Below are 22,841 nucleotides of genomic sequence, written 5' to 3'. Positions count from 1 at the left end.
AGTTGAGCAGGAAATGGTCCCCAGTTATTCAAAAAATAACCAAAAGCAGAAGTGGTTGGTTTAAGTATTGATGTCAGGGAGACTATTTCTGTGCAAGACAGGAAAGTGATGTGATGGGGTCAGGAGTTAAAGCGAAGGGAGAAAATGGAGGAGCCAAGATACTCATTAGAGGAGAGAGAGAAAGAAAACAAAACAATGAAGACAAGGAGCGTTATAAAATGAGACACCACTGCCCGGCATAAAGAATGGAAATTGTTCAAGCCAACAGGGGAAGTGAGGAAGTGGGATGAGGAGGAAAGAAGACGTGGATGAGGCTGGAGGTGGGGGGTGGAACAGTGAGCGCGGGGTAAGACGCGCTGCAGGACGGGCGGGGTTGCTGTCTGGGCACGGGTTCCGACACCTTCTGTGTGGGACCTGGGGCACCCTGCGGGTCACACCGTCGGGCACAGGCCGGGGTCACCTGAGCTAACGTAGCTCCAGCTCTTCCTAGCGCTCTCCTGAAGTATCTGAAACACTAAGGGGGTTTCTTCTCTGCACAGTGATCCCGAGTGAGGACTCCGCAGAATCCGGTGGTGGAGACAAGCCCCCCAAAGCTTCCACCTCAGCAGTGAAAAGGCGGCCCGGTAAGGGGGGGGGGGAAGGCTGGGGCTGCTGGGACCTGAATTCAGAGCCACTGTGTCCTGAGACGTCTCTTTTGAGGTCATTCTGTGCCCTGGACCCCGTTTGTCCCCTGGACCCCCTCTCTGCATTTGTTTTACTTGACTTTTGGGGATGTGCATGGTAATAAGAAATCATTATAGTTGGATTTTTTGAATATGTGGCTTATTAATTCATAGGTTTTTAAAATCAATCTATGCCTCCGTTAATTGATTGTATAATAAAAACAGGCTAGCAAAATAACAAATTCTCTGACTATAAAGTGTTGGATTTATACAATGATTTGTACAGAGAAAGAAAGCTAAATATTTTTTTTATTGGAAGGTCATATTGTCATGTGATCACAAACTTTGAATAGTGTCATGGATCAATTCCTCCAGCTGTCTAGTGTTAGCAGAAGTGAATGAGGTATTTTGAAACCCAAAGTACTGTGTTTTAAAGAGTTCTTCAACAAGTCAGGTATATATAGTGACTATTCAACAACCCTGAGGGGTAAGCAGGAAGGACCTTGTTACCTTGGCATCTAGATGAGAAAACACAGTCACATCAATACTCCAAGGTCTTCCACAAAGTCTCATGGAGATAAGGGGAAAGACAAGACTACTGTCCAGGATTCTGAGTCATTTCCTCTTTAAACTGGAACTCGAAATGGGTATCAAAACATTGTTTCCTCCATCCTGCGTGCAGCCCGGGTGGTCATCGATGAGCAGCTCCTCAGTGCACCGACTGCAGAGGGGTCCTCCCGTCCTGCTTGCTCAGAGCATATGGGAGACACGCCTATTTGGGAAAACCCATCGGGAAAACACCTAAGAACAAATAGAAATGTTACTTTGTCTTGCTGTTACAAAAGTACAATATTTAAAATAATACATATATTCTAATTGTTCCACTAGATCCATCAAAGTAAAATGTAAATTTACTTCAGTTTTTGGAGAGTGCATATTCCAACTGGTCTCAGTATAGGCAAACTGCTTTAAAAGGTGACTCTAAACCTGGTTTGGGGCTCTAAACACAAGAGAAAATAATTTCTCAGCCTGGCAAACAGTTCAAGGGGCCATTAGGGTATGGAGCAGGGGTCCCCAAACTACGGCCCGCGGGCCACATGTGGCCCCCTGAGTCCATTTATCTGGCCCCCGTTGCACTTCCGGAAGGGGCATCTCTTTCATTGATGGTCAGTGAGAGGAGCATAGTTCCCATTGAAATACTGGTCAGTTTGTTCATTTAAATTTACTTGTTCTTTATTTTAAATATTGTATTTGCTCCCATTTTGTTTTTTTACTTTAAAATAAGATTTGTGCAGTGTGCATAGGGATTTGTTCATAGTTTTTTTTATAGTCCAGCCCTCCAACGGTCTGAGGGACAGTGAACTGGCCCGCTGTGTAAAAATTTGGGGACCCCTGGAGTGGAGGGAGCTCACTGTCATCAACGTAAGATTTCCGAGGTCTCCCCACGAAGAAACTGCAGATGAAGGATGTTTTAAGGACAACAGGGTAAGAGGAGGAAGAGAGAGAAGTGTAGGAAGGTAAGAGTCAAACAGAGCAGAGGTGACCCTTGCCAGTGAGTTAATTGTCTCTGCTCTGGGGATGGAGTATCACTCACCTACAAGCCAGGTGACTTTGCAGGGCAGACAGGGTGGCCTGGGTGCAGGCCATGATATTACATGGCTTTTGAAGATTTTTTCAAGTTCTATTAGGGAATTTCCTGCTGACCTGGTTTCTTGATCACACACAGAGACACCCAGAGAATCCTGTCCCTGTGCAGTGTGATCAATCCACGAGACTCCTTAGACTCGAGCAAAGGAGGAGAGACCCAGGAATCTGTGACTCCAGATAGCACCAGACAAGAATATCCACATTGTGTTTGTGGAACAAATATCCAGGTCTCGCTTCAGAGCTGTGCTTTCTGGTGAATCTTAGTCGGACATTCTCCATGTGCATTGACTCGGTTACTTCCGGGGCACCATTGTCAGCACTGATGGTAACTTCTTCGACCCTACTGAAAAGTGGGAGGAAGCAAGAGACTGTATACATTGTTTAACTGGATGAGCCCAATCGTTTGATATACTGAAAGTTTACCAATAACACACTACTTAAATAGCAGTCCTTTTTTACTACATGGTCACATCTATCAATGCTAGAGAGTTGAAGTAATATTCTTAGTCTCTAATCAATGTGCTTTATATTCTATAGAGAATAATAAGCACAGTATTTGTTGATAATATTGTCATTAGTACCAAACTTAGAACATCATCATAGGATAATTTGTGCTGCTATTGAATTATTAATGTAAAAAATGGCTGAGAGACAGAGAAGATGGCAGCGGAGTAGGCGGATACACAGGCGCCCAGCTCTCAACACCAAACTGGAATACAAATCAATTTAGAAAAAATCAGCATGAAAAACCAACACTGAACTGCAAGAACAGCTCTCAAAAACCAAGGAGCAAAGAGGAAGCCACAATAATCCTGGTAAGGAGTGCCTGAATCTCCTCTGCTTACAGGAACGGAAGGAGGGGGGTGAGGCTGAGAGTCCAGAGAGGATTTCACAGAGGCAAAAGAGCAGAAACTACTGTTCACAGCCACTTACCTGGCGACCAGGGAGCAAGGTGGGTTGAAAAGACCAGCTTATCTCCCAAGTGGAAAAGACAGGGAGAGGGACAGACTGTGAGGGGCTAAGGTATGCAAGAAACGAAATAAAAAAGCTGACTCATTCGTACTGGAGGCGGCCATAGCTGGGGGAGGGACTGAACCTTTCACAAAACAGAGCTGAAGTGCTTCCAGATCAGAGATCTCCGGACATCTATCCAGCTCCAATCAGCACAACAAGACACAGCTGAAAACAAGAAGTGGGGAAGAGGGGCAGTAACTCAGGTCTCCATGGAGATCTGAGATACACCTCCCCCTACTGAAGCTGAGAAAAAACCCTGCCCCCAGTGAGATTAGTTGGTGGAAGAGACCTTCAGCGTCTCAGGTTACACCCACAGCATTCCTGGATACAGTTTCAAGGAAGCCCCCTGCTGAGATCAGTTAACAAGACTATCACCTGTTAAGAAAACAAACAAATCAAGACTTCAAAGCTGCCCAAATCCGAAAGTGGATTACAAATAATAGCTGATACCAACCCACAAAGACCTAAAAATAACACAACTGAAAACTGGAGGCAGACAACACCAAGCCTAGACTCAACCAACTCTACAAATAAAAATAAATAAATAAATAAATAAATAAATAAATAAATAAATAAATAAAAAAGATGAGAAGACAAAGGAGTGCAATCCAAATGAAACCACAAGAGACACCTTCGAGAGATGAACTGAGTGATATGGAAATAATCAAACTTCCAGATGCGGAGTTCAAAATAATGATTGTAAGGATGCTTAGGGATCTTAGAACAACAATGGAGGGGCAGTTTGAAAACCTAAATAAAGAAATAGCAAGTATAAAAAAGAATCAGTTGGAGACGACAAATACAATATCAGAAATAAAGACCACAATGGAAGGAATTAAAAACAGGATAGATAGAGCAGAGGATCGAATCAGCGAGTTAGAAGACAACTGGAATGAAGGCATGAAAGCAGAGAAGAAAAGAGAAAAAAGACTCAAAAAGTCAGAGGAAACTCTTAGAGAGCTCTGTGACAACATGAAGAGAAATAACATCCACATCATAGGGGTTCCTGAAGAAGAAGAAAAAGAACAAGGGATAGAGACTTTGTTCAATCATATCATAGCTGAAAACTTCCCTAAATTAATGCAAGAGAAACTCTCACAAATCCAAGAAGCACAGAGGACTCCATTAAAGAGAAACCCAAAGAAACCTACACCAAGACACATCATAATTAAAATACCAAAGCTAAGCGATAAAGAGAAAATATTAAAAGCTGCAAGAGAAAAAAAAGTTATCACCTACAAAGGAGCCCCCATAAGGATGACATCTGACTTCTCAACAGAAACACTTGAGGCCAGAAGGGAATGGCAAGAAATAGTCAAAGTAATGCAGAACAAGAACCTACAACCAAGACTACTTTATCCAGCAAGGCTATCGTTTAAAATTGAAGGAGAAATAAAAAGCTTCCCAGACAAAAAACAACTCAAGGAATTCATTACAACCAAACCAATGCTGCAGGAAATATTAAGGGGCCTGGTGTAAACAGATAAAGTGGGAAAAGAATACAGAAAAAAAAAAAAAAAAAAAGGAATACACCTTTAAAGAAGAAAATGGCAATAAACAACTACATATCAATAATAACCTTAAATGTAAATGGATTAAATGATCCAATCAAAAGACATAGGGTAGCTGCGTGGATAAGAAAACAGGACCCATACATATGTTGTCTACAAGAAACACACCTTAGAACAAAAGATACACACAGATTGAAGGTAAAAGGATGGAAAAAAACGTTTCATGCAAACGGAAATGAAAAAAAAGCTGGGGTAGCAATACTTATATCAGACAAATTGGACTTTAAAACAAAGGATATAGTAAGAGATAAAGAAGGCCACTACATAATGATAAAGGGAGTAATCCAACAGGAAGATATAACTATTATAAATATCTATGCACCTAATATAGGAGCACCCAAATATATAAAAGAGACTTTGATGGATTTAAAGGGTGAGATCAACAGCAATACTATAATAGTAGGGGATTTCAATACCCCACTAACATCACTAGATAGATCCTCAAGAAAGAAAATTAACAAAGAAACAGCAGACTTATTGGAAACACTAGATCAACTCGATTTAATAGATATCTTCAGAACCTTTCACCCTAAAGCAGCAGAATATACATTCTTTTCAAGTGCTCATGGTACATTCTCTAGGATAGACCACATGTTAGGGCACAAAAGTGCTCTCAACAAATTTAAGAAGACTGAAATCATATCAAGCACTTTCTCCGATCACAACGGCATGAAACTAGAAATGAATCACAGCAGAAAAGCTCAAAAATTCTCAAACACATGGAAACTAAATAGCAGAGTGTTAAATAATGAATGGATTAAGAATGAGATCAAAGAAGAAATAAAGAAATTCCTAGAAACGAATGACAATGAGCATACAACAACTCAAAATTTATGGGACACAGCGAAAGCAGTGCTGAGAGGGAAGTTCATAGCACTACAGGCACACTTTCAGAAGCTAGAAAAAGCTCAAATAAACAACTTAACCCTGCATCTAAAAGAATTAGAAAAAGAACAGCAAGTAAAGCCCAAATGTAGTAGAAGGAAGGAAATAATAAAGATCAGAGCAGAAATAAATGACATAGAGGCTAAAGAAACAATACAGAGGATCAATGAAACTAGGAGCTGGTTCTTTGAAAAGGTAAACAAGATTGATGAACCTTTAAGTAGACTCACCAAGAAAAAGAGAGAGAGGACTCAAATAAATAAAATTAGAAATGAAAGAGGAGAAATAACAACTGACACAACAGAAATACAAAATATTGTAAGAAAATACTATGAAGAACTGTATGCCAAAAAACTAGACAACCTAGGTGAAATGGACAAATTCCTTGAAACATACAATCTTCCAAAAATCAATCTGGAAGAATCAGAAAACTTAAACAGACCGATTACACCAAAGGAGATCGAAACAGTTATCAAAAAACTCCCAACAAAGAAAAGTCCGGGGCCCGATGGCTTCACAACGGAATTCTACCAAATATTCAAATTAGAACTAACTCCTATCCTTCTCAAACTATTTCAAAAAATTCAAGAGGAAGGAAGACTTCCAAACTCCTTTTATGAGGCGAGCATAATTCTGATTCTAAAACCAGGCAAAGACAACACAAAGAAAGAAAATTATAGGCCAATATCTCTGATGAATATAGATGCTAAAATCCTCAACAAAATATTAGCAAACCGGATCCAACAATATATGGAAAAACTCATACACCATGATCAAGTGGGATTTATTCTGGGGAGGCAAGGCTGGTACAATATTCGTAAATCAATCAATGTGATTCATCACATAAACAAAAAGAAGGAGAAAAACCATATGATAATTTCAATAGATGCAGAAAAAGCATTTGATAAAATCCAGCACCCATTCATGATCAAAACTCTCAGCAAAGTGGGAATACAGGAAACATACCTCAACATGATAAAAACCATCTATGAGAAACCCACAGCCAACATCATACTCAATGGGAAAAAATTAAAAGCAATACCCTTAAGATCAGGAACAAGGCAGGGGTGCCCCCTTTCACCACTCTTATTTAACATAGTCCTGGAAGTCCTAGCCACAGCAATCAGACAGGAAGAAGAAATAAAAGGCATTCAAGTTGGAAAAGAAGAAGTAAAACTATCATTATTTGCAGATGATATGATATTGTATATAGAAAACCCTAAAGTCTCAGTCAAAAAACTACTGGACCTGATAAATAAATTCAGCAAAGTGGCAGGATATAAAATCAATACTCAGAAATCAGAAGCATTTTTATACACCAACAATGAACAGTCAGAAAGAGAAATTAAGGAAACAATCCCCTTCACAATTACAACCAAAAAAATAAAGTACCTAGGAGTAAACTTAACCAAGGAGACTAAAGACTTGTACTCGGAAAATTACAAAACATTGATAAAAGAAATCAAGGAAGATACAAACAAGTGGAAGCATATACCGTGCTCATGGTTAGGAAGAATAAACATCATTAAAATGTCTATATTACCCAAAGCAATTTATAAATTCAATGCAATACCAATTAAAATACCAATGACATACTTCAAAGATATAGAACACATATTCCAAAAATTTATATGGAACCAAAAAAGGACACGAATAGCCTCAGCAATCTTAAAAAAGAAGAATAAAGTGGGAGGTATCACACTTCCTGATATCAAGTTATACTACAAGGCCATTGTACTCAAAACAGCCTGGTACTGGCATAAGAACAGGCATATAGATCAATGGAACAGAACAGAGAACCCAGAAATAAACCCACAGTTCTATGGACAACTGATATTTGACAAAGGAGGTAAGGAAATACAATGGAGTAAAGACAGCCTCTTTAACAAATGGTGTTGGGAAAATTGGACAGCTACCTGCAAAAAAATGAAACTAGATCACCAGCTTACACCACTCACAAAAATAAACTCAAAATGGATAAAAGACTTGAATGTAGGCCGTGAAACCATAAGCATCTTAGAAGAAAACATAGGCAGTAAGCTCTCCGACATCTCTCGAAGCAATATATTTGCTGATTTATCTCCACGGGGAAGTGAAATAAAAGACAGGATAAACAAATGGGACTATATCAAACTAAAAAGCTTTTGCACAGCTAAAGACAACAAGAACAGAATAAAAAGACAAACTACACAATGGGAGAATATATTTGACAATACATCTGATAAGGGGTTAATAACCAAAATTTATAAAGAACTTGTAAAACTCAACACCAGGAAGACAAACAACCCAATCCAAAAATGGGCAAAAGAGATGAATAGACACTTCTCCAAAGAGGACATACAGATGGCCAATAGGCATATGAAAAAATGCTCAACATCACTCATCATTAGAGAAATGCAAATTAAAACCACAATGAGATATCACCTTACACCAGTCAGAATGGCGCTTATCAACAAAACAACACAGAATAAGTGCTGGCGAGGATGTGGAGAAAAGGGAACCCTCCTGCACTGCTGGTGGGAATGCAGACTGGTGCAGCCACTGTGGAAAACAGTATGGAGATTCCTCAAAAAACTGAAAATCGAACTGCCTTTTGAGCCAGCTATCCCACTTTTAGGAATATACCCTAAGGACACCATAGAACGGCTCGAAAAGGAGAAATGCACCCGCATGTTTGTGGCAGCATTGTTCACAATAGCGAAGATCTGGAAACAGCCCAAGTGTCCGTCAGAGGACGAGTGGATTAAAAAACTTTGGTACATATATACTATGGAATACTACTCAGCCATAAGAAATGATGACATCGGATCATTTACAATAACATGGATGGACCTTGATAACATTATACGGAGTGAAATAAGTAAATCAGAAAAAAAAAAACTGAGATGAATCCATACATAGAAGGGACATAAAAATGAGACTCAGAGACATGAACAAGAATGTGCTGGCAACAGGGGCGGGGGGTTGGGGGAGGGGGGGTGGGGTGAAGAAGGAGAGAGGGGTTAGGGGAGGGGAGGGGCACAAAGAAAACCAGATAGAAGGTGACAGAAGACAATTTAACTTTGCGGGAGGGGTATACAGCACAATCAAATGTCAAAATAATCTAGAGATATTTTTCTCTCAACATATGTACCCTGATTTATCAATGTCACTGCATTAAATTTAATAAAAAAAAAAATGGCTGAGAACAACCAGTCCAAACCTGAATGATACTTAAACCATTGGCTTACATTGTGATTTTTCACAGAGCTTTTGTGAATAAAGCTTCATTTTGTTGTCACAAAAAGAATAACAAGGAAATAGGGTAACTCGGTCTTCCCAATATTAAAGATGGGGAAACGGGAGAGAGTGATGTTCAGGGTCATTCACAGATTCAGATGCTGAGTGTAAGGAAGAGCTGGGCAGGAGTCCAGCACTATGACCCTGGGCACCAGAACTGGGTTCAATTGAAAGAAAGAAGGAAATTGTCATCCAACATCGATTTACCGCAAACCCTATCTGCTGCGTGAGCTGTCACAGAATCTGGAAGACCACTGCGGACACATAACTGCTTGCTTCCTTTTACTTTACAGAGTCCACGGATTCAAAAACACCACCTACGTCTGGAAAAAAACTTTGCAAAAGAAGTAAGAGCGACTAAGACTATTTCATGGTTACAAATGAACAATGTTCTGTAGCAAAGATTCATTCTAATTCTTTATGTCCTTTCTAGTAAAGTACAAGTTTGCTTTAATTGAAGGTAGTTCATATTTTAACTTTTGTATTAGGCTAATGGCTGTGATAAATAAACCCAAAGAGGTCACTGAAACACAACAGAATTTAAATGTTTTGTCAAGTAACCATTCCCAGGGCTTGTGGAGGGGAGGGAAAGAGCAGCCAGGTGGGAGGTCTGCCTTCTTCAGGACCAGACTGCTAAGGCCGCCTTGGGAGGAAGCAGAGCTACTACTAATACAGCCTCAGACACAAACTCAAACCCGCAGAGCTACATGGCAGAGAGGAAAGAGAATGCAGTGCAGACTGCGGGGGCCAGGAGAGCAGGGGAGCCCACGGAGTGCAGTGTCTTAGCCCAGGCCCAGGGGACAGGAGGGATAAAATACTGACCCACAGGTCACCTGCATGCAAAAGGCACATAATGGAGGCCTGGGGGAGGAACATTCTAGCCCTGGGTTTTCAGAGCTTCCAGGGTTTTCCCCTCTGGGTTGTGTCATCCACTGAGACCTTCAAGGGACATTTGCTCCTTCTGCAGAGAGAAGTCATGAAGAGTCTCCCAAGCCCAGTGCAAACCAGGCACCCCCAGGAGCCCACGGCTCTGCAGTGAGGACTGGCCCTGCTGGGGAGGGTAAGGACTGCGGTCCCCGGGCGCCAGGACACCGGGAGTCCGAGTTCAGGGCGCCTGTTTCTCTGAGCGCACACACGGCCCGGGCGACCATCCCTGCCTCGATCTCAGGTGACCACTTTGACAACTGCAATGAACAAAATGAACTAACAGACAAAATACAAATAGATCCATAGATACAGGGAACAGACTGACAGCTGTCAGAGGGGATGAGAGGTTGGGGGTGTGGGTGTGGGTGAAAAAGTGAAGAGATTTAAAAAACCCCAAGCCAATAAGCCTCGGTTTGATGATTACAGAGTGGGTGTGTGTGTAGAAGAGAGTAAGTAGGGGATAGATGGTGATGGAAGAAGACTTGACTTGGGGTGGTGACCACAATGCAGTATATAGATGAGGTATTATAGAATTGAACACCTGAAACCCATACATTTTTATTAACCAATGTCACCCCGATAAATTTAATAAAAATTTTAAAGGTAGAAATAAATATAAATAAATAAAACTGCAAAGAAAGAAATCACTGTCATTTCAGGGTTAACAAGATGGCTCCAGTTTGATGGAGTGTGTCTTCCTCCACGGTCGCTGACAGATCCTCCCCCAGATGGTAGATGACCCAGTGATGTCCACCTTCCCACCTGTTTTATAGAGAGCAGGGGAAGGGGGACAGTCAGCTGTTGTCAGTTTCATCACAACCTTGTTCAAACCTCTGTAGCCTCTGGCCATACCCTCTAATTATTGACAGCAAGGAAAGCTTCTGTTTATTATAATCAAATTCCATTTATAACTTTTGACAAATGACCCCCCAGTGTGACATTGGTTTATATATAGTGACATTTGGACATGTCTTTGTAAAAAAAGACATCTGTTTATGTTTACAACAACCTAAAAGTTAGGCCAGAGCCCCATTCCACAGTTGGGGTGCATCAGCTTGGCCTCTGTATCTGAGGTTTGAAGGATCTTTGCACATCACATGGGAAGTTAGCAGAAGAGGCAGAGCTAACAGCCTGGACTCCCAGCAAACACCCATAATCCTGTATGCAAAACCTCGGACGCCACAAGTAAAATATCAGTGTGTTATTGTTTTAGAAAGACATTGTGGTTTATGTCCTATATGTTACGAAAGACCCCAACAGTTTCTGGGGAAGAATCCCATTCTCAAATATATCAATGTTTCTGAAAATTGTGTAAATTCACACCAAGTGTGATACATAAAAATTTTATACAGATTAATGGAAGCTAAGTTCAGAGTCACTGCCAAATTAGTTAGCTGCAAACCGATGTAGAAAATGTTGGCTTTCAAAACTTCTTTGATTTTGTATTTGGGCTAAAGGATTGTGGGTCTTCACTTTATTTGGTAGCAATCTCTTTCCTTTAGATAGGAAGAGACAAAAATGACCATCATCATGTGTTCATAGCCCAAATTTTTCAACAATGTGAGGGATTATAAGATTTACAACCCGGCCTCACCTGTGCTGGCGCAGTGGATAAAGTGTCGACCTGGAACGCGGATGTTGTCCGTTTGAAAGCCTGGGCTTGCCCGGTCAAGGCATATGTGGGAGTTGAAGCTTCCTGCTCCTCCCTTCCCTCCTTCCTTCTCTCTCTCTCTCTCTCTCTCTCTCTCTCTCTCTCTCCTCTCTAAAAGGAATAAATAAAATCTAAAAAAATTAGATTTACAATTCGTTTAGTTATAGATTACTGGCTGTTCTTTCTTTTATTTCCAAATACTGGGGACATTGAAAACAAATCTATTTTGGGGGCAGGCAGTCAGAAAAGACCTAAGAGCAAAGAAAAAAGAAATAGTTTTTTTTTTTTTGCTACAAAGCTTCATTCAAATATTTATGGGAGTTTTTTTTAGTGAAAATAATTAATTTGTTAGAATTTTAGCTGATACACATTAAACATTGTGCATTTGGTGGGCTGGGCTAATTGGTATAAAGGTCAATGGCAAAAGAGCAATGCGAGTGTATATTTTATGTAAGTTAAAGGATAAAGTAGTTCCATTGCTCTTTTTTTTTTTTTTTTTTTTGTATCTTTCTGAAGCTGGAAACAGGGAGAGACAGTCAGATCCCTACCGGGATCCACCCAGCACGCCCACCAGGGGGCGATGCTCTGCCCCTCCGGGGGGTCGCTCTGCCGCGACCAGAGCCACTCTAGCGCCTGGGACAGAGGCCAAGGAGCCATCCCCAGCGCCCGGGCCATCTTTGCTCCAATGGAGCCTTGGCTGCGGGAGGGGAAGAGAGAGACAGAGAGGAAGGAGGGGGGGTGGAGAAGCAAATGGGCACTTCTCCTATGTGCCCTGGCCGGGAATCAAACCCGGGTCCCCCGCATGCCAGGCCGACGCTCTACCACTGAGCCAACCGGCCAGGGCCAGTTCCACTGCTCTTTGAGAACTCAGTTAAGGGGTCTCTGACATCTCGCAAAAATCTTAAGACCCGGACAGGACAGGACAGGACAGGACAGGATACCTCTTCCTATCCCTGCACCAACTGAAGTACGAAGATATTCAAGATGTTTTTCAAAGTCGAATTGAGAAATAAAGGGAGGCCCAGGGCCCATCCTGGACTCCAGCTTCTCAATTCAGTGGGTTAATTGCTTTAGAAGGAAGAGAGAAACAGGAAATCAAACATCCCATAAACCCATGCCTTCTGCAGTATGAATTATTCTAAAATCTGTAACTTTTATTTATTAACTTCTGTGTTCTCACCAACACCTGTTATTTCCCAGGTACTGTGGATCCTGGAAACAACTCTACTTTAGAAAAAGCCAAGAGTACAAAACGTAAGAGTGAATAAGATTGTACTTGCTGTTGATGTGAGAAATGAGTTTTTAAATAACAGAGTTTCATCATTAATATTATTTACTGTATTGTGTATTGTGGTGAGTAGAATGAATGCTCCTCAAAGGTGTCCGTGTCCTAATCCCTGGAACCTGGAATCTGGTATCTTACATGGCAGGTGGACTTCGCAGATAGAATTAAACAGGGGACCTTGGGATGGGGGCGATGATTCTGGATTACCTGGTGACCCAGGACACTCCCGTAGCCCGTAAAGAGCAGAGAAGCTTTCTCAGCTGTGGAGAGAGGAAGTGACTGTGGAGGGATGATCAGTGAAGCGACATTGCTGGCTTGGAAAAAGTGAGAAGGAACGAGAGTGTGTGGCCGACCTTAAGAGGCAGGAAAACCAATCAAACAGACTGTCCCCTGCAGCCTCCAGAAAGGAACGAAGGTCGGCCGACAATTTGATTTAAGCCCTGTGAGGCTGTGTCAGAATTCCACTGACATTATTAGGTTGTAGAGTTGTGTTGTTTTTAAGCCACAATCTGTAGTAAGTTGTTATGGCATCAATGTGGAAATAATATAGACTTTGGTTCTTAAAAATGGGTTATGGCTATAAAACATTCCAACAATGTGGCAGTAGCTTTGGGCAGTGGGCGGCCTTTGAACTGCTGGAGATTTGTGGAATTCAGCTTCCCAGGTACCTCTGGGTCTTTGTAAGCAGTCCTGCGTGAGCAGTTGTAAACTGAGACCGAGTGAAGAATCTTCTCTTTCAGGGTCAGAAGAGCACAAGGACACAACTCCAAAGACAGGCATTGAAATACTTTCTGTGACCTGTGGCAAGATGAAGGGGATGTTAATTAAGAGACGATTGGAACGAGGTAGGCTGCAAGATCTATTTAATTTGCAACCCCTATGTGAAGGAATCACAAGAAGTAATGAATGACCCATGTGAATTACCCATTATTCAAGGAATCGCAGCCCTCGGGGGGATTGAATGAAGGAGGCAGGAATCCCTAAGATGATGTTTTTATCCTTTAAGAAATAATGCGTGTTAAGTGCTCACTTCCATGTGTGAGGGTCCATGAGAATGACCGAACACCAAAGAGAAGTGCAGAAACATCAGTCTAGGAGTGGAAAATATTGCATATTTCTCTTTGAATCAGATATAACAGGGAGGAGGCCGTCAGGGTCCATCCTCATGTTATAGCCCTTCTGGGTCATCGCCACCAGGACAGGGGGTTTGATGTAGTGAGAAGATCACAGAATTTGAAAGCAGAAAGCCCGAGTCCCAGCCTCAGCCCGACCTAGAGTGACTGAGTAAAGAATGGGACCTATTTTTTTCTTTTTTAGATTTTATTTTATTAATTTAGAGAGAAGAGACAGAGAGAAAGAGAAAGGCAGGGAGAAGGAGGAATGGGAAGCACCAATTTACAGTTGTTTCTCATATGTGCCTTAACCAGGCAAGCCAGGGGGCTTGAACCAGCAATCTCAGCATTCCAAGTTGACACCTTATCCACTGCACCACCACAGGGCAGGCAAATAGGCCCTTTCTGCTCCTGAAACTTCTAATCTAAGAAATAGACAATAATTAAAAACCTGCTTCATGGTATGATTTTGAGAGTTAATCTATATATCGAAGATAAAATATTTTGTGATTTTTTTTTAAGTTATAAAGCTATGTAATATATGTCTATTACAGGGGTCCCCAAACTATGGCCCGTAGGCTGCATGCGGCCCCCTGAGGCCATTTATCTGCCCCTGCTGCACTTCCAGAAGGGGCACCTCTTTCATTGGTGGTCAGTGAGAGTGCATCTTGTGCTCCTGGAGTACTGTATGTGGCGGCGCCGCAAAGCACGGCATCACTCACGTACAGTACTACTTCCAGTGACGCGGGACGCACGCGTCACAGCTCCGGAAGCGCGTCATATCACTTGTTACGGCTAACAATGACAAATATGGAACCGGACATTGACCATCTCATTAGCCAAAAGCAGGCCCATAGTTCCCATTGAAATACTGGTCAGTTTGTTGATTTAAATTTACTTGTTCTTTATTTTAAATATTGTATTTGTTCCCGTTTTTTTTTGTTTGTTTTTTTTTTTTTTTTACTTTAAAATAAGATATGTGCAGTGTGCATAGGGATTTGTTCATAGTTTTTTTTTATAGTCCAGCCCTCCAACGGTCTGAGGGATAGTGAACTGGCCCCCTGTGTAAAAAGTTTGGGGACCCCTGGTCTATTACAATGAACTTTTTATCAGAGTATTCTTAATACAGTTATGTGAACACTAATTAAAAGAAATGTTTGCATAACTATTTTTAAATTTAATTAATTGTGTTACATAGATTGCATAACTGTTTTTTAAACAACTTTATTCAGATTTGTCTTTGTAAAAAATTCAGCTTTTAAAATATAAAATTCCGTGGTGTTTCTTTTTTTTTTCTCATGCTTATTCACAAGATTATACAACCATCATTACAGTCCAATTTTAAAACATTTTTGTTCTCCACGAAAGGAAGCTCTGTATCTCTCAGTATTCGGTCAATGCCCATTTTAACCCCTGCCCAGCCCAACGCAACCACTAGTATATTTTCTCATCTAAAAATTGTTCTAGCCTTAGCTTTTCATGTCAATTGATTTAGATAACATGTGCTTTTCTGTGACTGGCTCTCTCGCTCAACATGATAGTTGCAAGATTCATGCATATAGTACCATGTATAATACTTCATTCTCTTTTATTGTCAAATAATATAATAGTCCATGAATATACAATATTGCATTTATCCATCAGTCTGGGTTTTCTCACTCTTTCACCATTATGAATAATATTGCTTTGTGTGAAGTTTTTTGTGAACATATACTTTTAAATTCTTTTTGGTATGGACTTTGGAGTGGAATTTCAGAATTATGTGGTAATCCCATGCTTACCTTATTGAGGAAAAACCAAATATTTTCCGCAGCATTGTACCAGTTTATATTCCCACCAACAAAAGCTGAGGGTTCCCATTTCTGTATTCTCACCAACACCTGTTATTGTCTGCCTTTTTTATTACGGCCATCCTAGTGGGCATGATAGAGTTTCATGTGTGGTTTTGATTTCCTTTTCTCTAATGCTTAGTGTTGTTAAGTATAAATTAAATTTTCCACTGAATGGTAGCTCACATTATTTTAAAGTCAGCTATCCATGACTTCAGGAATAGAAAAATATAATAATGTCATTAAACTGGAAGAAAATTGTTGTAACATGAGGCACAGATGTGGCTTCGTTCCATTGTGACCAGCAGGGTTTTCACTTGAGATTTCAATCCAAAGTAAGGGATCTGCTGGGGGAAGGGATCTACAAAGAGGGCTTGGGGGGTTCTGAAGTCTGAGAGGGGAGGCCAGGCTCTCTTGCTATTGATTTTGAGCCCAAATTGGGTGGGCTCAGATCCAATGTGCTCAGAGGCCACCATCTGAGCTCTGAGGACAAAGGGTTTCAGGATCACCTTGCCCGGTCTTACAGGAGGCACAGCGAAGTGCATCAGGAGAGAGGATAGAAACTGGTTCACCCCCAGGGAGTTTGAAGTTGTAGGAGGCCGTGGGAAATCAAGTAACTGGAGGAACACCATACGCTGCTCTGGGACAAAGCTGAAACAGCTGATGGAGGTAGGCGAGTGACGAGTGACGGAGGCGGAGATGTGGCTTTCCCGGTTGTACTCAAAGATAAGGGTCACTGTGAGCTCACCAAACAAAGGCTGCATTATGACCAGAGCCCGGAGGCCCCTGACGTTGTCCTTCCCCCGGGAGAGGTGTCCACCCTCACAGCTCAGCACAGGCAGCTCCCGCTCTGTCCCAGGGGCTCTGTGGGCGCAGGCGCAGGAGCTGCAGGGGAAGGTCATTGCAACGCGGTGCTTGCAGAGGACTCTATGCACTGAGAGAGACAGTCCACAGTCAGCCAGTGGGCAGAAGACACTCCAGAGGAAGAAAGACATGAAAACCAGAACCAGCGTTAGCGTAGCTCTGTGGGGTGAGGTGGACGGTGTTGTGTGAGATAGGATAGTCCATTAAGTGGGGTTGTTTGTGGAGAGATTTAATGCCAGGGTAAGGGGTTTAAACTCATAACATAGACAGTGAAGAACCAGGGAGTCGCCTGAGCTGTGAAATGATGTAATTAAAACAGTATTGCAGACAACATGAGCCTTTAAAATGACTTCACTGTCTTTCAACCCAACAAATTTATAGTCAACCTGCCATGCTCAGCTCAGGATCAGATGTCACCCCTCTCTGAATGTTCCCTGACTGACCTGCCCCGGTCACCCATCCCTGGGCCCCTTGAACCCTCTATTAAGGCCCTTCTCTCACTGTTTTATTCTTATCCTTCCATGCTTTCCCTTGTGTCTCTAGACTCCCCAGGGGTTTGTCTGTGTTTGTGGGCTCAGCAATGTCCAGAGTGTCTGACACCTGTAGGTGTGGGATACGTGTGTGTTGAGCGAATGGTCCTGCTGTGAGGACTCAAGTCTGAGTGTCCCTCATGGGAATGGAAAGGAGGTGAGAGGTGTCAAAGAGATGATGAGGGAAAACCTCTAGAAACATAGGGAAATTAGAACGAGAAAGAAAGGGAAGTGGTTCTAACAATATTTCAGCTACCACTGATGATTTCTAGAAGAATGGGTGAGGAGAGGGAGATGGTGTCTCCCTAAGACACCTTGGTCTGGGCTGAAAGTGGGACATCCAAGTAGACATATTTTGGAAGAGGTTGAAATTCCAGACTCAGACCAGAAACTCAGGCTAACCATATGCGGGGATCTTTTATCTTTCAGTATAAGATTTTACCTGACCCTCCAAGAATACGTGGCAGGAAAAGAAAGGTGATTATTACTTTATACAAGTTCTTATTACATAATGGATTTTACATCTTTTCTCTGTTTTCTCTATTGTATAATTAACATTGTTTCTTCTTCTCCTCTCTCCTGACTTTATTTTGATTAGTTAATTAATTTATTTATTTTGCATGTACCTTCAGAGTTGCTGCAGTGAATATTAGGTTGTATGCAGGGTCACCTGTGAATGGTACACCATTTCAGAGGGGTATAATAAGGAACCATCAAAATAGATCTCGTAGGTGAATTTTAGCTATAGATGCGAATGTGGTAAGAGTGTCAAAGCTGTAAAAACAAACATGATTATGGAATACATTTCTTAATAAGGTCATAGGGTCATCCTCAACTCAATCCCAGATTTGTCTTATAAAGGTTAGTGTTTTCTAATGTTAATGACACCCGGTGGAGCCAAACTTTGCCCATCATTGTTCAGATGAACCAGGCCTAGGGGACAGTCTATCTTGGAACATCTATGAAACCAATTCTATTGTATGGGTTAGGCAACAAACAGTATACTCCTTTTCTGATTTATTTACATCCTCATATCCTTTAATAAAAACATACACACAGACATACAGAATTCTTCCTCAATCAGAATTAGTGGCAGATTTTTCCTGTGGATGGTGCTGTAGGCTTGGAGCTCTTGGGAGATGAATGAGTCTTAAATAATAGGCTGATCTGGACAATAGTTTATTTGATGCCAGCCCCTTGGCTCCAGCGCAGGGCTCTGTAGCCTTCCTTCTATCTATGGAAGTGGTTTCTCCCTCAGTGGAAGAAGGCTGTGGAGGCCACAAACAAATACACAACGAGCAGTGTTGACTCGGCCCTGGCCGGTTGGCTAAGTGGTAAAACGTTGGCCCGCCCTGTGGATGTCCCAGATTCAATTTCCGGTCAGGGCACACGGGAGAAGGGACCATCTGCTTCTCCACCCGTCCCCCTCCCCCTTCTCTCTGGACTGACAGGTGTTTATTAGTCACATACACTCCTGGACCGGGGCGGGGGGCAGGGCAGCCAGGCAGGCTCACAGGGTGGCCCTCAGGGACAGATGGACACTGGAAGTTGTAGAGGAAGGGGTGGCTTCTGGGTTTTTTTGGAGGTTGTGGTTGGTTTCTTTGAATAATTCTATGGCTGACAGGGAATTGAAATGTTACGTTCCAGCATGGCAGGACTACACGTGGTCCCGTGACAAGGAGTACAGTTTAGCTGAGGGGCCTTATCCAGCGGAGCAGAGTGGGGAGGGGAACGTGCAGACAGGCCGTTCAAGGCCCTCCCTGCTTTACCAGCTGTCGCAGCAGCACGTAATACTGAGCTTTAACGTTGGCCCTCACACTGCTCAGTCACGGGCCAGTTTTTATTGCCATGAATACACGTGTGCTTGTATATGATTCAATATATCTTCGTGTCTGCTCTATAAACTTTGTTGGGTTCAATATGCAGGAGTTACACCACAACTTTTGGATGAAAATACTACAAAACTTCATCTTCTTCAAATGAAATTAAATCTGGTTCAAGGTCTCACATTAAGACTAAAAAAAAATTCACTTTCAGTTGATTAGGAAGTCCCTCTCCAGTCTGATTATAGAACATAGTATCGGCCACACTCCCTGGCCATTCAGAGATGGTGCCACCCCACCCTACATGGTGGTGAGCTGAGTCACAGGGCATCTTCCCCAGCCCCCAGAGCCACAGAGCGCCATCCTCCCTGGCACCACCTGGTCATCTGTGCCCATGGTCATTCCACCCCAAAATCACTGTCACAGGTCCAGGGACCCTCCAGGCACAGAATCCACAGTCCAGGACTTCCTTCCAGTCCTTGAACTCATGGGGAGCCGACAGCCAAGACTAGAGGCTGCAGTGTTTCTAAGAAGTTTATTCCACCTTATTAATTTCTCAACAATCCAACTTCTATGAGTCATATTGGTCATTGTAGGGTAGGCAAATGGATCTGATGCTTTATTACAGGACCTTGTTTTATCTGCAAGGTAATAAAATGATTCACGTTTCCATAGAAATTATTATCCTGTTCTGCTGCTGTCTGTCTGTATTAGAATCTGTGGTTTTATAGGGAAGACTCTTCTGGGCACACAGATTCTTCCTCCCGAGCTTCACTGCAGACCAAGAATTCTTTTCCTGACGCCTCCACTCCCTGCAGTGGGCTCACAGCTCAGGGAGAAGCACCTGCGTGTCCGGGCCGGTTCGCACAAAGGCAGGGAGTCTAGATTCCACAGAGCTGGTCTTCGGGTCTCACTGGGGACATGGGTGTTGTTTTACCTTCTGGCAGGACAACTCACACATATGCAAGATCTGCCTGGATGGAGGAACACTCTACCGCTGCAAATCTTGTCGGGACTATTTTCATGGGGACTGTCACATCCCAGCTGTGGAAACTAACAGGTCTGTGAGATGCAGGGACCCTTCCTTCGGTCATGCACACACCCTCTCCAACCCCACCCCCACCCCCGCAGAGCTGCTGCGTGTGTCCCAATGGGAAACAGCTTGGTTATAGATGGAGGTCCGGCAGTATGATCCAGACTGTGCCAAGATGCTGACAGCAGGAGGGGACAATTCTCTCTCCTCTGGGAGGCTGAGGCTGGTGGCTGGGTCCTTTGCCGCATCCTGCCACTGTCCTTTCTAGCAAGTATTCCTATTCACAGGAGTGGTGATGCCAGGTCTCTGTGTTCTGAGCTTATTCCGACAAGGCAGGAAACACAGCCCGGTGCCCTCATTTTTACCATGTTCTCCACAGACCAGTGGAGGCCCGAGCCCCCAGGGCTTAGAGCCCTGCCTCGGACACTCAGGTCTGGGAAACAGGGCCCCTTGGGCTCTCAGCAGCTCCAACAAGGAATGGAGAGCCGCCACTCACCCTGACACCACCCTCCACCCAGGCACCCACTGCTACCACCCTCTCTGGGTCAAAGGTTACCCCATGAGAGCCATGCCGACCCTGGGGGTGTCCCCTTCATCCCCGCTGTGCCCGTCAGCCCCTCCTGAAAGGAGGACTGTGGCAGCCATAGGAATGGAGGCTGATCCTGGGGTTTTCCTCGCTCACTTATATCTGACATCTCAGGTCCAGTTGGACTTGTACCTTCTGCACAATAAGAAATTCTGCAAGAAGTCAGGAGCGTCACAAGGAGTCGGAGGTCCTGGCGAGGCCGATGCAGCCTGCGGAGCAGCTGGTGAGTTGGGTCTGAACCCCACGCCCTCTCCTCTCGGGTCACATGCGAGAATTCACCTGTCACAGGGTGAGGTGGGCAGGTCACATGCGAGAATTCACCTGTCACAGGGTGAGGTGGGCGGTGGGGGGGGGGGGTCCAAAGGGTGTTGGCTCTCCTGACCACGCTTCCACCCGCTGACGATTCACCAAACCTGTTTGGAGAAAGAACTCAGCCACTACATGTTAGTGTCCAAGAGCAATACCACTTTGGGGAAACTTCCAGAAGACTGGAGTGGTCCTGAACGTGTCTGGGCACGATTAGGGCCTCCTTCTCTCCAAGCTGCTTCTCATTCACAGCCTCCTCCTTTTGCAGAAATGTGCGTTTCTCCTCTTAGAAGCCTACTGCCCTTTAGAGAGTGACGTTTATGTGAATATCCCACATGAAAACTATGTGAGTAACAATAACAAACCATGATTACGGGCCGCCATGGCGTTACCTGCCCTGACACGGGCACCTGTGGGATTTGTGATCTGAGGCCCAGGGGAGGGGCTCGTGATCTTCACCCGGTACTCCTGCTGGACTGGATGGGAATCCACAGAAGGCAGACACCGGACTCTGTCAGTAATTCCAACATTGGTATGATTCTCACCAGAATGAAATGGCTTCTAAATGCCTAGAGAACCTTAGGACATTGGACAACATCAAGAAGAAACTAGCTGGCAGAGAATATACCAAGGTGGGGGCGTTTGTGCTGGCCATGAACCCCATCCTTCAGAACGCCAGCGCTTCTCAGAAGGTAAGCGGCTCCCTGCTTCCCTCTCATTCCTTTCCACTGAGTCGCTCTGCCCTCGTTCCTGCTGCGGGAAAGTTTAGTTTCCCTCATCTGTGAGGAGCCTGTACAAGCAAGGGCGCAGGAAGTGAGTGAACCCTTTTAGAATTCAGGAGTCACGCTCACCAGGGAACGTAGCAGCCAGAAGGTGTCCCTGAGCCCAGAATCCCGGGCCCCTGGGAGCTCATTCCCCTCGGAAAAGGCGACAGGTGCCACTGAGAACTGTCGTATCCTACCGCTCCAAACCTAGGAGAAGACCACGTCCTAAAGTAATGTTGTCCTTTTCTCTCCCCAAATGTACCCAGTCCAGCTCTCACAAGGCCCCAACTCCAGAGTCCTTTGCATGTAAATGGGCATCCAGTTAACAGGGGCCACCAGAGGGGAACAGAGGTAGGTGCCAACGTGCAGGCAGAGCGCTGGTCGTAGTCAGACACGCGTAATCCATGATTGTTACAAAGACTTCACATCGCTTTTCTAACTCCAAGAGAAACAACCTGAATCTAATGAGGAAGAGCCCTCACGCGTAGGACTGATTTCCCATTCTGTCTAGTCAAGAAGAGGTAATCATCATGCTCTTAGGGGGAAAAAAACATGTTATTCTTAGCTGCATGAGTGTTTAAACCAAACCTAGTTAATATAACTGAGGTGTTTAATTCAAGAGTCCTGATCATTTTTCATTGCAAGGTGTCTAATGACACAACAGGTGTCATTAATTTTATCTTTTTTTCCAGTATGACTCAAAACTAATAGAGAAGGAATTCAAGGAGAATTTCAGAGAAGTCTTCGCGGTTGAGGAAACAAGTCAGAACAGCTCACTGCAGTAGCAGATGCGGCTGCTACCCTGGAACCCCTGCTTCTGGGAGTTCTACCCCCACCCCCACCCCGACCCCGACCCCCACCCCCACCCCACCCCACCCTACCCCGACCCCGACCCCGACCCCACCCCACCCCCACCCCCACCCCACCCTACCCCGACCCCGACCCCGACCCCAACCCCCACCCCCACCCCAACTCCAGCTGCTGTGAGTTCTGCTTCGGCTGCTACCCTGGAACCCCTGCTTCCGGGAGTTCTACCCCCACCCCCACCCCGACCCCACCCCACCCCACCCCAC

General features: G+C 43.7%; 1 protein-coding gene across 1 annotated transcript in view; it reads left to right on the top strand.

Annotated features, from left to right (window-relative positions):
* Nucleotides 1–22,613, top strand: part of LOC136306421 (uncharacterized) — an 87,584-nt gene extending 64,971 nt beyond the window's left edge. Inside the window, exons 28-39 of the mRNA XM_066233013.1 lie at nucleotides 540–623; nucleotides 9,352–9,405; nucleotides 10,026–10,226; nucleotides 12,837–12,890; nucleotides 13,662–13,766; nucleotides 16,389–16,531; nucleotides 17,686–17,733; nucleotides 20,027–20,139; nucleotides 20,813–20,921; nucleotides 21,273–21,350; nucleotides 21,553–21,696; nucleotides 22,461–22,613. Of these exons, the coding sequence (XP_066089110.1) occupies nucleotides 540–623; nucleotides 9,352–9,405; nucleotides 10,026–10,226; nucleotides 12,837–12,890; nucleotides 13,662–13,766; nucleotides 16,389–16,531; nucleotides 17,686–17,733; nucleotides 20,027–20,139; nucleotides 20,813–20,921; nucleotides 21,273–21,350; nucleotides 21,553–21,696; nucleotides 22,461–22,553 (1,226 nt within the window). The 3' untranslated portion in view covers nucleotides 22,554–22,613. The remainder of the gene's footprint in view (nucleotides 1–539; nucleotides 624–9,351; nucleotides 9,406–10,025; nucleotides 10,227–12,836; nucleotides 12,891–13,661; nucleotides 13,767–16,388; nucleotides 16,532–17,685; nucleotides 17,734–20,026; nucleotides 20,140–20,812; nucleotides 20,922–21,272; nucleotides 21,351–21,552; nucleotides 21,697–22,460) is intronic.
* The last annotated feature ends 228 nt before the right edge of the window (nucleotides 22,614–22,841 follow it).

The sequence above is a fragment of the Saccopteryx bilineata genome, chromosome 5 (genome assembly GCF_036850765.1).
Source record: "Saccopteryx bilineata isolate mSacBil1 chromosome 5, mSacBil1_pri_phased_curated, whole genome shotgun sequence".
Classification (NCBI taxonomy): Eukaryota; Metazoa; Chordata; class Mammalia; order Chiroptera; family Emballonuridae; genus Saccopteryx; species Saccopteryx bilineata.
Note: the sequence above shows the minus strand (reverse complement) of the source record. Positions and strands in the feature narration are given on the sequence as shown.